Raw genomic sequence first — 18269 nt, 5'->3', positions numbered from 1 at the left:
TTTTATGTATATTCTCTCCCAGTCTTTTATCAGATGTGTATTTTACATGGGTAGTCTCTTTTTTTTTAGATATGCATTTTACACACACACTCATCCATACACAGGTAATTAGGATAATGCTGAGTGAAGTTTTTTGTGTTATTGCTTTATTTTACTACATCGTGGACGTTTTTAGCAAGGGACACTGGGTATGCAAAATTGAGTACAAAATACGTAAGAGAGGTGTGTAATATCCTGACTTAAACCTTGAATGTAAGTTGCCACTTTGTTTGCAAAGTTTTGATACATATCTAGAATGGCAGAGATGTTTTGGGTTAATTGGAGGTATTAGCACCTGAGACGAGTTTGCAGCTTGTGTCTTCACTCCCCAAATATGTTAAAAGATGATGTTTTTCTTGCCTCTTATCAGTGCCATGCCACCGACAGCATCAAGGCTGATTGGCCTATTAATATGTATAAAGGAAAGGGTGATTAAAAGCCACACTTGAACCTAGAGCCACTGAGAAGTGTGTTGTTTGCTGATTATATCTTCTCTTATATGCATTGGAACACTGTAGTTGTGATGTTTGAAGATAGCGCAAAAAGGTTTTCTTCCATCAGACATTTTCTTCTGAGGATTTCCTTGAATGACTTTTGGAAAAAAAAATCATCTTTCTGCATGGTGATTAATGTATTTGGTCATTTGCCTTATCTATATATAAAGGTGTTTCATTAAAATGACTATGTAGTTCATAAGTCAAATGCTGCTTTTGTTTTTTGTTAACTTTTTATTTCTTTATTTTTATTCATTAAGTCTTTGTAGAGGGACATGTATTTCAAGTGATGCGCTGGGCACATTTGGTATTTATATTGTTTAACCTTCATGGTTACCTCATGGAGAGTGTATTATTATCCTGATTTTACATAAGTGGAATCTTGGGTAGAGGGAAGTCAAATAGTTTGACCAGGATCACACAGCTAGTCAATAGAACTGGTATCACACCTTGCAGAGTCATGCTTACTACCTATGTTTCTACTGTAGCTGCTGCTTAAGTTTTCTACTTTGATAGCATAAATAGTGCAGAGTCATGTGGGCCAGTGGGCTTTAGTAGATCTGTAGGTTCAGTAGATTTAGCTTTTTTAGTAGATTTAAAATGTTTTTTCATCCATTGTCATCTAGCATTCTGATACTGTTAAATAGCTGTCTGGTTTTTTTTAATTTTGAAAATTCTATTAGTAGTTCTACATTAGATGGTATAACTTTGTCCCCCTCTTTTTGGTAGGTTGGAGCAGGATGGATTGGAAAATGTAAGTGTCTTTTGATTTTTGGTTTGCTGTACATTATTTCCATATTTTTAAACCTGTATATCCAGTTAGAGCTGTCAAATGTCTAACCATAGGATCTAGTGCACGCATAATCAAACTCAAACATTGTGATAGCAAACACATCTTCTAAATAAAGGAAGTTGTCCTGCACGCCTGTACCATTTTCAGGGATCTTTTCAATTTTTTTTCCTGTTGGCAGTTCTTATTCAGTATGTCTTCTTCAGAGCTGACTGTTTCTTCAGACAGCACAGTTTCTGTATTGATGTTTGTCTTTCCATGTCTCTGACACACCCCACATGATTGTTCAGCAGAGGAGTGAGTGGGAGGGAGAGCATTTTTTGAAAAGATGGGAGAAGCTGTGTCCTAGATGGCTCAGCTGGCAGGTTCTCTACTTCTCTCATTGACTCTTTCCTTCCTTGGAGCTATTCTTCTTCAGCCCAGTAGTAAATTCATCTGGCTTCAATCCTCTTCCCCCAGTTCTTAAATGCTGTGAGCTCCAGACTGGATAATTACTTTATGGCATTTTAAAAAAAAAGTTGTGAACATCCCAGTATCCCAATTCAAGTTTTCAGTTGGATGTTGGTATCAAAATTAATTGAATTATTTAATAGTCTGCCATTAGTGGATGACATTGTTACAATAGAGTATTATTAATGCTCTATCCAGTTATGAAGTAACTTATATTATTCAAACATTTTTAAGTATCTTGTGATACCTTAAAGAAAGAAAGGTTAGGTATTGCAATAAAAGCCATATGTGGAACTTTATCAGTAGGAAATCTCTAGAGGCTTCTGTCATTCCCCAAGACAAATCTTCAATTTAGTCATCATCAAAATCTGACCATTATGTTTAAATAAGGTTACTAGTGATTATTTATTTCTGAGGCCTTTTAAAAAAGAAACAGTGTTAAAAATCTTGGAACTTAGGCAGCAATGATGGTTTCTGTGAATCTGGGCCATCAAGTTGACTTCCCCTGGATAGAGAGGAAGAGCAAAAGGAGGAAAAGAGAATTATTTGGGGCTGTCTGATACATTAATTTGATTATATGGAGTCTCTGACCTGTTATCATTTGAGTTTGCTATCCAGCAATGCTCTATTCTGTTCTGTTACCTTGAAGTGTAGTATCTAAGTGATCTGTGGTGATGAAGTCAGTCTTTTTGTGTGATTATATATAATTTAACTTTTCTGATTCAGTAATTCATCCTACCTTTAGTAGTATCTGGCATAGTCAGAAGAAAAAGAGGTTTTTTGCTTCAGCTGTAAATATTAAAAAAAAGAAATTTAATGCTGTCTTAGTGGGTTTGTTATTTTAAGAATAAAATGCCATTTAAGGCTTGTAGTAAAAGTCTTTAGAAGTTAGAATCTTCTTTCCAAATTCCATCTTTCTTGAAGTTAAAAAAAAAAATTCATTGGACTCATGAATTCTGCTTTCTGTCTATGTGTTCAGCATCTCAGTTTTGTTTCTATAACCAGTACGATGGGAGCGAAGCCTTGGAGCCCTTGTGAGACAGAGGACTCAGCCAATGACTCCTGAGGCAGTGAAGGCTAACTGGACGAAGATCTGTGATTTCAATAATGCCACCAAGCCTCGGAGTATCCAAGGTAAAGAAGTGAGTTCAGTCCTGCCTGGGGAATCAGAGGCAATAAAGCATTCTCTTCCCTTATGGAACTATCTTCTTAACTGTGCTAACTTAGGTGCTCGAATCATCCATAGTACATTTTCTGCTCCAGTAACTAGAACGCTCCAGTTTCAGATGTGTATGTTACTCCCACTGTCAGTTTATCAATTTTCTTTTCTTTTTTTGTCCTGTTACATTTTTTTCAAGCCTCTTTTTATTTTTATTTATTTTAAAAATATGAGCATCCAGTGGTCTTTTTATTTATATGTTTATTTATTTATTAATTTTTAATTTTTACTTTATTTTACTTTACAATACTGTATTGGTTTTGCCACACATTGACATGAATCCACCACAGGTGTACATGCGTTCCCAAACATGAACCCCCCTCCCACCTCCTTCTCCATAACATCTCTCTGGGTCATCCCCGTGCACCAGCCCCAAGCATGCTGTATCCTGCATCGGACATAGACTGGCGATTCGATTCTTACATGATAGTGTTATGCTCCGAGCCCGTATCTCCGAACCGACCAAGAGAGCAAGGCCACCACAGTATTGCAAACGCAAGAAGGGAGTTTGTTTATTCCTAGCACGCTAGGGCCCAAGTCTCATCCCACACAAGGGAATCTGACAAGAGCCGTGAACAAAGAAGTATGGCGGCTTATATACAGGCAGTTCTTTGTCTCAGTTACAGGAGTAGCTGGCATTACATGATTGGCCAGGCAGGATGAGCGCATATCCTGTCTCTTTCTGGTAAACATGACTCAGGTCCTAGAGACCGTCATTTGGTCCCTAACATTCCCCCCGTCCTTAGATCATATAGAGGAATCTTCCTCTCGGTCCTGAGACACAGTTTGATATTGTTGTCGAAGCACAAACAGCTGTACGGTATTTATGCGTTCCTTTACAAAGGCTACAAGTCTATTGATAATGCATGGGCCAAAGGTAAGCATTAGTAAAAGTACTAGCAGGGGTCCTAGCAAGGTGGAGATTAAGGTAGTCAGCCAAGGGGATTGTTGAAACCAAGATTCAAACCATCCCTGTTGAGCCTCACGTTCTCGTTTACGTTGGGCTAGTCCTTCTCTCACTTTGGCCATAGATTCTCTAACTATTCCTGTATGATCCGCATAGAAACAGCACTCTTCTCCTAGGGCAGCACAGAGTCCCCCTTGTTGCAGAAAGAGAAGATCTAATCCCCTCCTGTTTTGCAGAACTACTTCAGATAGAGAAGTTAGAGATGATTCTAAATGACTAATAGATTGCTCTATACGGGTAATGTCTTCATCTGTGGCCGCTCTCAGGGAGTTAAATCCTTGGCCTTGCAGGGACAGAGCTGTTATTCCGGTCCCAGCCCTGGCTATTCCAAGACCGAACATAGTTGCTATGGTTATGACGGTAAGAGGTTCCCTCTTAACTTTATAAGTTCTTTTTGGAGGATTTAGAGTTATTTCTGGGCCCAATAATCATATATTGCTTTCTCTGGTCGGTACAGAATCTTTGGCATGACAGCCACCATAACACAGAATTCTTCTCTGGGGTCAAAGATTGAGCTATGCAGGCATGGAGTTAGCCCCGTGTGTGAACAGACCCACCATCCCCCCATTTGAGGTATTAACCATTTAGCTACAGGCAAATCATCAGGCTCAACGACATGCACACAAAGTGGAGACTTTGCTGGTAACACTGTGCCCATGCATAAGCCCTTTCCCCATACCTCTTTCGTCGTCAGACCCACCTTTTGGTCCCCCCAATGACACTGAGGAGGATCGGTGCTGTTGGCCAAGTCATAAGAGGCATTGAGGCCTACTGCTTCGTAATAAGGGGGAATTAAGTTGTAACATAACCAACAAGATTTAGTTGCCTCAAGATGGGTCTGATTCAGGGTGGCATAAGCTGCCCTAATCAGCTTCCATAGGGGATCTATTTCAGCGAGCGCTTCTGCTTCGGGACTCACTGCCAAAGATGTTGGCATGGAAGTCATTAGGCGGGGGGTTACAGCCAGCTCTTCTACTTTGTTGGGCCCGATACTGTGTACAAGAATTGGCTCTAAGACCTGGCTCACTACTATAATCCCTTTCCCATCAACCCCAAACCCTCCTGATTCCCTCGTCTGTAGTCCCCAAGATAGGCCAGAGATCCAGGTCCCCTCTTTTTTGCTTTTTTCTGGATTGAACCTTATTCTGACTTGTGCATAATTGCAACTTTCACAGCTAAAAGTTGGATCTCCAAGGACCCTAGGGAGGGGCTTGGCGAATGAAAAATTAAGTAAATCTCGATTTCTTACTTCCCAGCGCCGATGTCCATCATTAGAAGTAACACAATCCGAAGTTTTACAATAAGAGTCTTGTGCCCCGCCACAGGTCTTCCATTCATGCCTGGGTGCGCCTGGGCATGCCCAGAACCCTTGTTCTCGGAGATAACCCCTAGCCCAAGGCACATTTACCATCGGCTTGAGGTCAAAGTACAAGTCTGGCCACCATGTGTTTGGTGGATGTATTGCGGTAGTGGAGTTTAGCACCTCTCGTGTTAGTCCATTTTGCAGCTTCCAGGTGATTTTGACGGGTTGATGCGGGTTCACGCTGGCAACTCCGGAGCAGAGTAACTGGGTCATCCACAAGAGGGCCCAGCCAAGTTGTCCTGGTCCTGTTGGCGCCTTCGAAGCTTTAGCCTCAAGGGGTTGGACGGGTGCAGAGATGCTTCCCATTCTTTCTTAGCGTCTTCTTGCTCTGCTGAAGCAGCTGGGCGTACGTGGTTGCAATGCACCCAAGGCCCGATACCGTCAACCTTTAGGGCAGTTGGGGTGGTAAGAAGAACAACATAAGGACCCTTCCATTTGGGTTGTAGTGCCTTGGTTTGGTGCCTTTTGACCCACACCCAGTCTCCTGGGCCAATGTCATGTGAGGGAATAGTTCCCTTATTTTGACCCACATGTATTTCCCGGAGCAGTTTCCAGACACGAGAGTGCACCTTGCTTAAGGCCATCAAGGCCTCTTGGAGTTGCCCCAGCGTGGGAGACGGTAGTTTCTTCCCTTCAAATATTGGACATACAGGGGGAGGTCTCCCATACAGAATCTCAAATGGGGTCAGATTAAGTTGATAAGGAGTATTATGCGCACGGAAGAGGGCGAAGGGAAGGAGGGTCACCCAGTCCCCGCCAGTCTCTATAGCCAATTTAGTTAAAGTTTCTTTTAGAGTCCGATTCATTCTTTCTACTTGCCCTGAGCTCTGTGGACTGTATTCACAATGTAACTTCCATTTAGTCCCCAGGGCTAGGGCAAGGCTCTGAACTATTTGACTCACAAAGGCAGGTCCATTATCAGAGCCGATGGTCACTGGCAGGCCAAACCTGGGAACTATTTCTAGGGGTATACTGTCTAAAAGCTTCCATTATCCTTTCAAGGAAGGCTGCTGGGCTCTCATTTGGTTCCTGCCTCACTGAATTTATTTTGGCCAGATTAGTTGGCTTTCTGGCGGCCGCTCTAAGGCCGGCCATAAGAGTCTGACGGTATACCCGGAGACGCTCCCTACTTTCAACGCGTTCGAAGTCCCAGTTGGGTCGCACCAAGGGGAACCCCTCCTCAATGAGGTTAGGCTGTATTGTGGGCCTCCCATCCACCCCTGGCACATTCTTTCGAGCTTCTGACAGGATCCGCTCGCGCTCTTCTGTAGTGAAAAGCACCTGTAACAGTTGCTGACAATCATCCCAAGTGGGATTATGAGTAAAAAGGATAGACTCTAACAGATCAATAAGACCCTGCGGTTTTTCAGAGAAGGAGGGAGTCTGAGTTTTCCAATTGTACAAATCACTAGTGGAAAAGGGCCAATACTGATAATGTCCGCTCTCCACCCTCTCTGGCTGGTCCCGCCCGGACCGGAAACACGTGAACAGTGGAGGAGGGGACTTCCGGGTCTTCTTCCGCTACATTGGCCATTTCTCTTGTTTTTCCCCGAGTTCCCTGGGCGGGGCCCCCTTCTCTGGGATGAGCTGAAGGCTCAGTTCTCCTCCTGGCTTCTCCCGATGAAACCTGTGAAAGCAAGGGCGGATGTGGATCCGCATACAGGGGTGGGAACAATTCGGTCTCCAGATCTATCAGATTAGGATACAGAGAAGATTCCTGGAATACCGGCTTTGGTCGATTTTCGTCCTTTTTTTCTTCTTTTTCTTCGGAAGCCTTCATTACTAACACCTGTGGGCTTGGTGAGGTTGGAGTTGGGGAAGAGGGACGGGGAGGTTTAGGAGGGGTGAGAACAAAGGGTTTAAGCCATTCTGGCGGGTTCCTCACTAGATCCTGCCAGACCAGAATGTAGGGAGTCTGATCTGGGTGCCCGGCAGGACTAGGAGTAAGCACCCTCTCTTTAACTGCCTGGATAATTTGGGGATTGAAGGTTCCCGCTTGTGGCCATCCGACGTCAAAGGTGGGCCACTCGACAGAACAGAAAGTCACTAGTTTGCTCTTCTTTACCAGTAACGAAAGATTCTGAGCTCTAGACTTGAAATCAGAGAAGTGGTTAATCATAAGAGATAAAGGAGTAGAAGTTGTTTGTCCCATGATCACAGAAAAGTACACTGGGAGCCAACAGAGCACACAAAGAGCAGCGCAGACACCACAAATAGACAAACAGATAACAAACACAAGGTGGCCACCGACAATGCACTCAATCTTACCTGCAGGATGTTCACAGAGCCAGCTGCCTCCCCAGCACGAAGCTAGGCCCCGGCCTTACGCTGACTTAATCCAGTATCAGAGCCAGCTGCCTCCCCAGCACGAAGCTAGGCCCCGGCCTTATGCTGACTTAATCCAGTATCAGAGCCAGCTGCCTCCCCAGCACGAAGCTAGGCCCCGGCCTTACACTGACTTAATCCAGTATCAGAGCCAGCTGCCTCCCCAGCACGAAACTAGGCCCCGGCCTTACGCTGACTTGCCTCTGCACTTTACAGCCAGATGCCTCTCCAGTAAGATACTAGGCCTCGGACTTAATCTGGGCTTCTGCAACATTAGCACTGGTGCTCAGAGCTCTTATCTCCTAACGAGGTTACTGCCTTCTACCAGGAGAGTTGTCCTCCCTGGCGGGACGGAGATCCCGGACGAGTCCCCAGATGTTATGCTCCGAGCCCGTATCTCCGAACCGACCGAGAGAGCAAGGCCACCACAGTATTGCAAACGCAAGAAGGGAGTTTGTTTATTCCTAGCGCGCTAGGGCCCAAGTCTCATCCCACACAAGGGAATCTGACAAGAGCCGCGAACAAAGAAGTATGGCGGCTTATATACAGGCAGTTCTTTGTCTCAGTTACAGGAGTAGCTGGCGTTACATGATTGGCCAGGCAGGATGAGCGCATATCCTGTCTCTTTCTGGTAAACATGACTCAGGTCCTAGAGACCGTCGTTTGGTCCATAACAATAGTATACATGTTTCAATGCCATTCTCCCAAATCATCCCACCCTCTTCCTCTCCCTGCTGACCCTGTATGCAAGACAGCAAAAAAGACACAGATGTGTATAGTGGACTTTTATTTATTTATAATTGCGCTGGATCTTCATTGCTTTTGCATGGGCTTTCTCTAGCTGCAGAGAGCAGGGACTGGCTACTCTTTGTTGCAGTGCCGGGGCTTCTCATTGCAGTGGCTTCTTTTGTTTCAGAACACAGGTTCTAGAGCAGGTGGGGTTCAGTAGTTGCAGCACACAGGCTCAGTAGTTGTGGCTTGTGGACCCTAGAGCACAAGGGCTTCAGTAGTAGTGGCATGCGAGCTTAGTTGCCCCTTTGTATGTGGGATCTTCCTGGATCAAGTATCAAATCTGTGTCACCTACATTAGCTGGCAAATTCTTATCAGCTGTGCCACTAGGGAAGTCTAGTTTTTCCAGTTTTCTTATGATCCTAGTTTTTCAGTACATGTGTGATTGAGGGATGGTAGAAAGTATTTACCCATTTGTGCTCAATGCATCTGTTCCCCATCTGATGGTTGATTTCAGTCTTGCCATATCTAATCACATGCTCCTTATCTGACTTGATTTTTTTTTTTAATTTCCTCAAAAGTTTAAGTCTAGTTTGTTTAGGCTTAGGGCTTTTCTATCTAGTGAATAGATTTTGCTTTGTTTTAGCACTTTGTCCTTGTTACTGTTTCTCTGCCTTTCTAAGATGTTCCTTACTCCTTTTATCGCCTCTGCTAATCTCAGTGCTTCTTCAGAAAAACTGAAGCCCTAGATGTTCAACAAAATCTTCCCAGATATTCTGGCTTTCATGGATCTCTCTCTCAGTTGAGCTGTTCCGCTTGAGCATCTAATCACAACTGCTTTCCACTGTTTTTTTTTTTTTTTTCATAAGTATGTGGTTTCTTAACTGGAGAGTTCCTTTGGAGGCAGAGACTATATCTTGTGTGTCCTTCTTTTGTATTTGGTGCTAGGGTAGTAGTGCTGAACTCATAGAAAGCATTTAGTAAATGCTTGTTATCTTGAGTTACTGAATCATCTATGGTATGCCACAGGAAATGACCAATAAAAATTATATTGTTTTTGCTAGTATAACTCATGTATGTATATAGTATATGAAGTTTAAAGGGCCTATCTAGGAAAGATCATGAATTGGAATTCTTTACAGGAAAATTATTTTTCCCCCAACATTATATTTAATATTCAACAGAAGAATATATCTGAAAAATGACTAGCCTGTTATTTTTCTTTTTATCCTAATGATGCTTCCCTGTCTGCTGGTACACTTGCTGAAATTTTCGTTACGCTTTTCTCAATCAGAGTATGATTGTTATGTCATTAGCAGTATCATTTTCTGTATTCTTTTTTTTAGTATTTGAGGTAAATTTAGTCTATGAATAGCAATCACCTATCAATGAAAATGAGGAAAAGGAAAAAAGGAAGAAATATCTTAAAAACTTTTCTCTGATGTCAGAATTCCACTTTATTGCCTTAAAAATATTAGACTAATTCTTTGTCAGTTGCTTTGTTTGCTATTATTTTCTCCCACTCTGAAGGCTGTCTTTTCACCTTGCTTATAGTTTTCTTCATTGTCAAATGTTTTTTAAGTTTAATTAGGTCCCATTTGTTTATTTCTGCGTTTATTTCCATTACTCTGGAAGGTGGGTCATAGAGGATCTTGCTGTGACTTATGTCAGAGAGTGTTTTGCCTATGTTTTCCTCTATGAGTTTTATAGTTAATCTCAAAAATATACAAACAACTCCTGCAGCTCAATACCAGAAAAATAAACAACCCAATCAAAAATGGGCCAAAGAACTAAACAGACATTTCTCCAAAGAAGACATACAGATGGCTAACAAACACATGAAAAAATGCTCAACATCACTCATTCTCAGAGAAATGCAAATCAAAACCACAATGAGGTACCATCTCACGCCAGTCAGAATGGCTGCTATCCAAAAGTCTACAAGCAATAAATTCTGGAGAGGGTGTGGAGAAAAGGGAACCCTCTTACAGTATTGGTGGGAATGCAAACTAGTACAGCCACTATGGAGAACAGTGTGGAGATTCCTTAAAAAACTGGAAATAGAACTGCCTTATGACGCAGCAATCCCACTGCTGGGCATTCACACTGAGGAGACCAGAATTGAAAGAGACACATGTACCCCAATGTTCATCGCAGCACTGTTTATAATAGCCAGGGCATGGAAGCAACCTAGATGTCCATCAGCAGATGAATGGATAAGAAAGTTGTGGTACATATACACAATGGAGTATTATTCAGCTATTAAAAAGAACACATTTGAATCAGTTCTAATGAGGTAGATGAAACTGGATCTTATTATACAGAGTGAAGTAAGCCAGAAAGAAAAACACCAATACAGTATATTAACACATATATATGGAGTTTAGGAAGATGGTAATGACAACTCTATATGTGAGACAACAAAAGAGACAAAGATATAAAGAACAGACTTTTGGACTCGGTGGGAGAAGGCGAGGGTAGGATGATTTGACAGAATAGCATTGAAACAGTATATTACCATGTGTGAAATAGATGACCAGTCTAAGTTTGATGCATGAAACAGGGCACTCAAAGCCAGTGCACTGGGACAACCCAGAGGGATGGGATGGGGAGGGAGGTGAGAGGGGGGTTCGGGAGGGGGGACACATGTACACCTGTGGCTGATTCATGTCAATGTATGGCAGAAACCACTACGGTATTGTAAAGTAATTAGCCTCCAATTAAAATAGATAAATTAATTTTAAAAAGTATTAGACTAATATAAAGAAAAAGCTAACTAATGAATTATATACTTATAAATGAAAAGATACCCCTAGAATTTGAAGTACAGTGGAAAAAACCTTACGTTGTTTGTAAAATCGAGACTTTCCAAGCACCCATATCAGTGTTCTCATTTTACAGATGATGGAACTAAATTTCAGAAAAGTTGAATAAGTGGGCCTCACTTTCTCAGTGTTTGAGCCAAGAGTTAATTCAGGTGGTCTGTTTGTGAGTTCAGTACTCTCAGTCTGTACCAAGGTTGTTGTTTAGTCATGGAGTTGTGTCCGGCTCCAGGAGAGGCTCCTCTGTCCATGGGATTTCCCAGGCAAGAATACTGAAGTGTGTTGCCATTTCCTTCTCCAGGGGAATCTTCCTGACTCAGGGACTATACCTGCGTCTCCTGCCTTGGCAGGCGGGTTCTTTACTACTGTGCCACCAGGGAAGCCATGACGCTTCCTGGCCTCCTATCTAGGCAGCAACCTAAATGGGGTGGTAAGAGAAGCATTAGTAGGCAAGAAACTTCTCCACTAGCTTCACCAGGAATGGCAGAAACCCTTGGTCATCTCTGCAGTCTAGGTACCATTCTTGTCTGAGTTTAGGAGGAGGCCCATGTTTCTAAGGTTTGTTGGGAAGGTCCCAGAGCGTTTGGAATCTTAATGCACGTGTCTCTTTAGATCTCGGCCTAGCAGCTTCTGATCTCTCTCTGGAGTCACTGGTCATAATGGGTGGTTTTCTGTGGAAGAATTTTCAGTAATATTTTCTGAGATTACCTGTATAGAGACCTGGGGGGTAATCTTGACATTGTTGCATCCTGGAGGAGGGGTGATGGTGGGGAAAGAAGGGAAATTAGTTTTCCCTCCACCAGCTTGGAATTGTATGCCTGCGGACAAGGGTCCCACTTTACAGAATTGTAAAATTGCTCAAGAGACTTTGCAAAACTCTGAGCCTCCTTAGAATCATAACCTGAAGAGAGTATGGAAACACCCAGTTATCTTGTCTGCTCAGTCTTTCACATTTTTTTCCTGTAATAGCCTGACATCATATAGTCAGTTCATGAACACAAGTGAAGTTTCTGTAGTAGGTTTGCTGGATATTGCAGGCGTGATTGTCTAAAGCATTGTAGTTTTTCTTAGTCACATCTGTAACAAAAGCTTTTTTTTGTTTTTTGTAGAAAACATTTATTTGGATTTCACCAGGGGAACATTAGCTCTTTATGACTCTTGAAAGGTGATGCTTTTGTGATCTTTATTGTAATAGGTTTACCAAAGCACTCTGTCTTATTTAAATTCCAGTATCCTAAAGAGAAAATTCAGTTTGTGCATCTTTAGTTATCCTACAGTTGAGGGACTTGAATTTCATGACTGAAAATTCTTTTCAGTACAAATGAAATATAGTTCTATATAAGAAAAATCTGGATGTTTGTTATGTATGTCACTTTGTTTTTTTTTGGTATACCACTATTTAAATGGCGGTGTGCAATAATTGGCTAGATGTTTCACATATGCAAATATTTTTCCCATACCTTAGTGGGAGTGGTATTTTTAAATTTATTTTTAGTTGGAGGACAATTGCTTTATAATGTTGTACTGGTTTCTGCTATACAACAACATGAATCAGCTCTAAGTATACATATATCCCCTCCCTCTTGAGCCTCTCTTCCACCTTCCCTCTCCCCTGGACCCCATCCCTCCCTGTCCTCACAGAGAAGCAAGCTGAGTTCCTTGTGCTATATAGAAGCTTCCCACTAACTATCTGTTTTACACATGGCTAGTTGGGCTTCTGTCTATGGGGTCGCACAGAGTCAGACATGACTGACGCGACTTAGCAGCAGCAGCAGCAGCAGCAGTGTATATATCGGAGAAGGCAGTGGCAACCCACTCCAGTACTCTTGCCCGGAAAATCCCATGGGCGGAGGAGCCTGGTAGGCTGCCGTCCGTGGGGTTGCAAAGAGTCAGACGCAACTGAGCGACTTCACTTTCACTTTTCACTTTAATGGGTTGGAGAAGGAAATGGCAACCCACTCCATTGTTCTTGCCTGGAGAATCCCGGGGACGGCAGATTCTGATGGGCTGCCTTCTCTGGGGTCGCACAGAGTCTGACACGACTGAAGCGGCTTAGCAGCAGCGGTGTATATATGTCGATGCTACTGTCTCATTTCGTCACCTGCCCTTCCCCTGCTGTGTCCACAAGTCCATTTTCTATGTCTACATCTCTATTCTGTCCTGCAAATTGGTTCATCAGTACTGTTTTCCTAGATTCCATATATATGCATTAATATATGATATTTGGGCTTCCCAGGTGGCACTAGCGGTAAAGAACCTGTCTGCCAGTGCAGGAGATGTAAGAGACGTGGGTTTGATCCCTGAGTTGGGAAGATCCCCTGGAGGAGGCCATGGCAAACCTCTTCAGTACTCTTGCTTGGAGAATCCCATGAATTGAAAAGCCTGGTGGGCTACAGTTCATAGGGTCGCAAAGAGTCAGACATAATTGAAGCAATGTAGCACATCACATATGATATTTACTTTTCTCTTTCTGACTGACTTCACTCTGTATAACAGGCTCTAGGTTCATCGACCTTGGAGTGATTTTTTAAAATTAATTTTTATTGGAGTATAGTTGATTTACAGTGTTGTGTTAGTTTCTGTTGTACAGCAAAGTGAATTGGTTATACATGTATCCACTCTTTTTTGGATTCGTTTCCCATTTAGTCATTATGGAGTACTGAGTAGAATTCCCTGTGCTATATAGTAGGTACTTATTAGATACTTGTTTTATGTGTAGTCGTGTATATACATCAATTATAATTTCCCAGTTTATCCCTTCCCCTCTCCTCTTCTCCCTTGGTAACCACTGGTTTGTTTTATACACCTGTGACTCTGTTTAATAAGTAAGTTCATTTGTATCATTTTTTTTTTTAGATTCTACATATAAGTGATATCACAGGTATTTGTCTTTCTCTTTCTGACTTACTTCACTCAGTATGACAATCTCTGGGTCCACCCATGTCTTTATTTAACATTATTTCAGTTCTTTTTATGGCTGAGTAATATTCCATTATATATATATATATATATGACATTGTTACCCATTCATCCATTGATGGATAAAAAGCATTATTATTATTATTTATTATCCTTTTTGTTTTTTTAGAGTCCATTGGCAGTATAGTTGAAGCTCTAAATAAAATAAATTCAGGTGGAGAAGTTTCAGCAAATCCTACCAGTCATGCAATATCAGCAGCCGCATCTGAATTTGTAAGTGGAGGAGAAAACCTAAAACTGTGCCTTCTCTAAAGATTTCTTCTTTTCTTTCCTTTTTTTCTTTCTCTTTTCTTTCATGCAAAAAGTGGTTTTCCAAGCTATTAATTTATTGTTAAATAGGAAATATAAGTGACCATAAAACTTTAAAAAACATGTACTAAATATGTATGAAATTTGAATGGAATTAAGGTTAAAATATTAAATGTAACTTTTACTTACTCTTCTTCAGTGTGTCTTTTGTATTTTGGAGCATTTTGATAATCATACTTTCATCACTTTCTAACTTTTTAGAAAAGGATATTTAGTTTAGTGGTTCTTTAGAGTCATGTCATTTAAGAGAAAGCATTGACAGATTGTATTTTGGAAATATGTCAACATGGCTGCAAGTAAAAAGTCTCCACTGTGTCAGAAAGTCTAATAGAAGTCTGGTTATAGCTCTTGGGAAGTTTACTGATTAACTATCTCTGGTGCATCTCCTTTTTTTTTTTTTAATCGTAGTGCATAAGTAAGAAATAAATAATTTGACACATTCAGTTGTGGTAGTCTGTGACTCACGGCAGACATAGTGATAAAATAAACAATCTAATTTTAACTCTGAGAATATGATCAGTTTATAAATATGACTTTACTCTGTTGGCCCACTTTTTGGTTAAAGGCCAGATAGTAAATATTTTAGGCTAGATGGACCATACACAGTTTCTGACACATAATCTTGTTTTTCTTTTCTTAGACCACTCTTAAAAGATGTAAAAAATCATTCTTAAGTCTTGGCTGTTGTTTGTTGACTCCTGCTTAGAATGAACGTGATCAAAAATTGGACATCATTCTTTTATAACCTAATATGCTTCACAAATTAGCTAGGCAGGTCATCACTAAGTAGAAAAATACAATATCCAGTTAGATAAAGAACAGTCCTGGGTAACAACTTAAGGTAAAAATCTAATTTTAAATCCACCCGTTATGAAGGAGTCTAATTTATAATAAGCACTAAGCAGTGTTTTGCTCTACTGTTTATACTGACTTTTATATAATAGAGTTTACAGAGCTATTCACTATTCCCATTTAAAATAAAATTATTTTTTATAATTTTGAGTAGCTAACAATCACTGAATTAATAGGGTTTTTCATTGTCAGAGACAGGAAGGTTGAATGAGATATCCTATCTGTTAGCAAGAAGCAGGCAATAAAAAAGTCAGTCAGTCAGTTCAGTTCAGTTGCTTAGTCGTGTCCAACTCTTTGCGACCCCATGAATCGCAGCATGCCTCCCTGTCCATCACCAATATCCGGAGTTCACTCAGATTCACATCCATCGAGTCGGTGATGCCATCCAGCCATCTCATCCTCTGTCATCCCCTTCTCCTCCTGCCCTCAGTCCCTCCCAGCATCAGAGTCTTTTCCAATGAGTCAACTCTTCACATGAGGTGGCCAAAGTACTGGAGTTTCAGCTTTAGCATCATTCCTTCCAAAGAAATCCCAGGGTTGATCTCCTTTAGAATGGACTGGTTGGATTTCCTTGCAGTCCAAGGGACCCTCAAGAGTCTTCTCTAACACCACAGTTCAAAAGTATCAATTCTTCGGTGCTCAGCTTTCTTCACAGTCCAACTCTCACATCCATACATGACCACTGGAAAAACCATAGCTTTGACTAGATGGACCTTTGTTGGCAAAATAATGTCTCTGCTTTTCAACATGCTGTCTAGGTTGATCATAACTTTTCTTCTAAGGAGTAAGCATCTCTTAATTTCATGGCTGCAGTCACCATCTGCAGTGATTTAGGAGCCCCCCAAAACTAAGTCTGACACTGTTTCCACTGTTTCCCCATCTATTTGCCATGAAGTGATGGGATCAGATGCCATGATCTTCATTTTCTGAATGTTGAGCTTTAAGCCAACTTTTTCACTCTCCACTTTCACTTTTATCAAGAGGCTTTTTAGTTCCTCTTCACTTTCTGCCATAAGGGTGGTGTCATCTGCATATCTGAGGTTGTTATTTCTCCTGGCAATCTTGATTCCAGCTTGTGCTTCTTCCAGCCCAGTGTTTCTCATGATGTACTCTGCACAGAAATTAAATAAGCAGGGTGACAATATACAGCCTTGATGTACTCCTTTGCCTATTTGGAACCAGTCTGTTGTTCCATGTCCAGTTCTAACTGTTGCTTCTTGACCTGCATACAGATTTCTCAAGAAGCAGGTCAGGTGGTCTGATATTCCCATCTCTCTCAGAATTTTCCACAGTTAATAGTGATCCACACAGTCAATGGCTTTGGCATAGTCAATAAAGCAGAAATAGATGTTTTTCTGGAAATCTCTTGCTTTTTCCGTGATCCAGCTGATGTTGGCAATTTGATCTCTGTTCTTCTACCTTTTTTAAAACCAGCTTGAACATCTAGAAGTTCACGGTTCATGTATTGCTGAAGCCTGGCTTGGAGAATTTTGAGCATTACTTTAGTAGCATGTGAAATGAGTGTAATTGTGCAGTAGTTTGAGCATTCTTTGGCATTGCCTTTCTTTGGGATTGGAATGAAAACTGACCTTTTCCAGTCCTGTGGCCACTGCTGAGTTTTCCAAATTTGCTGGCATATTGAGTGCAGCACTTTACAGCATCATCTTTCAGGATTTGAAATAGCTCCACTGGAATTCCATCACCTCTACTAGCTTTGTTCGTAGTGATGCTTTCTAAGGCCCACTTGACTTCACATTCCAGGATGTCTGGCTCTAGGTGAGTGATCACACCATCGTGATTATCTGGGTCATGAAGATCTTTTTTGTACAGTTCTTCTGTGTATTCTTGCCACCTCTTCTTAATATCTTCTGCTTCTGTTAGGTCTATACCATTTCTGTCCTTTATCAAGCCCATCTTTGCATGAAATGTTCCCTTGGTATCTCTCATTTTCTTGAAGAGATCTCTGGTCTTTCCCATTCTGTTCTTTTCCTCTATTTTTTTGCATTGATCACTGAGGAAGGCTTTCTTATCTCTCCTTTTGTATTCTTTGGAACTCTGCATTCAGATGCTTATATCTTTCCTTTTTTCCTTTGCTTTTCACTTCTCTTCTTTTCACAGCTATTTGTAAGGCCTCCTCAGACAGCCATTTTGCCTTTTTGCATTTCTTTTCCATGGGGATGGTCTTGATCCCTGTCTCCTGTACAATGTCATGAACCTCAGTCCATAATTCATCAGGCACTCTATCTGTCAGATCTAGTCCCTTAAATCTATTTCTCACTTCCATTGTGTAATCATAAGGGATTTGATTTAGGTCATACCTGAATGGTCTAGTGGTTTTCCCTACTTTCTTCAATTTCAGTCTGAATTTGGCAATAAGGAGTTCATGATCTGAGCCACAGTCAGCTCCTGGTCTTGTTTTTGCTGACTGTATAGAGCTTCTCCATCTTTGGCTGCAAAGAATATAATCAATCTGATTTCGGTGTTGACCATCTGGTGATGTCCATGTGTAGAGTCTTCTCTGGTGTTGTTGGAAAAGGGTGTTTGCTATGACCAATGCATTTTCTTGGCAAAACTCTAATCGCCTTGGCCCTGCTTCATTCTGTATTCCAAGGCCAAATTTGCCTGTTACTCCAGGTGTTTCTTGACTTTCTACTTTTGCATTCCAGACCCCTGTAATGAAAAGGATATAATTTTGGGGTGTTAGTTCTAAAAGGTCTTGTAGGTCTTCATATAACCGTTCAACTTCAGCTTCTTCAGCGTTACTGCTTGAGGCATAGACTTGGATTACTGTGATATTGAATGGTTTGCCTTGGAAATGAACAGAGATCATTCTGTCGTTTTTGAGATTGCATCCAAATACTGCATTTCGGACTCTTTTGTTGACCCTGATGGCTACTGCATTTCTTCTAAAGGATTCCTGCCTGAGGTAG

The 18269-nt window shown here is 41.4% G+C and overlaps 1 protein-coding gene across 1 annotated transcript in view; it reads left to right on the top strand.

Moving 5' to 3' along the window:
* HSD17B4 (hydroxysteroid 17-beta dehydrogenase 4) overlaps positions 1-18269 on the top strand; it is a 112529-nt gene that overhangs the window by 50136 nt on the left and 44124 nt on the right. The window contains exons 10-12 of the mRNA XM_052642823.1: positions 1263-1287; positions 2779-2907; positions 14288-14391. Of these exons, the coding sequence (XP_052498783.1) occupies positions 1263-1287; positions 2779-2907; positions 14288-14391 (258 nt within the window). The remainder of the gene's footprint in view (positions 1-1262; positions 1288-2778; positions 2908-14287; positions 14392-18269) is intronic.

Source organism: Budorcas taxicolor, chromosome 7 (genome assembly GCF_023091745.1).
Source record: "Budorcas taxicolor isolate Tak-1 chromosome 7, Takin1.1, whole genome shotgun sequence".
Taxonomy (NCBI): Eukaryota; Metazoa; Chordata; class Mammalia; order Artiodactyla; family Bovidae; genus Budorcas; species Budorcas taxicolor.
This window is presented reverse-complemented; position numbering and strand designations above follow the sequence as displayed.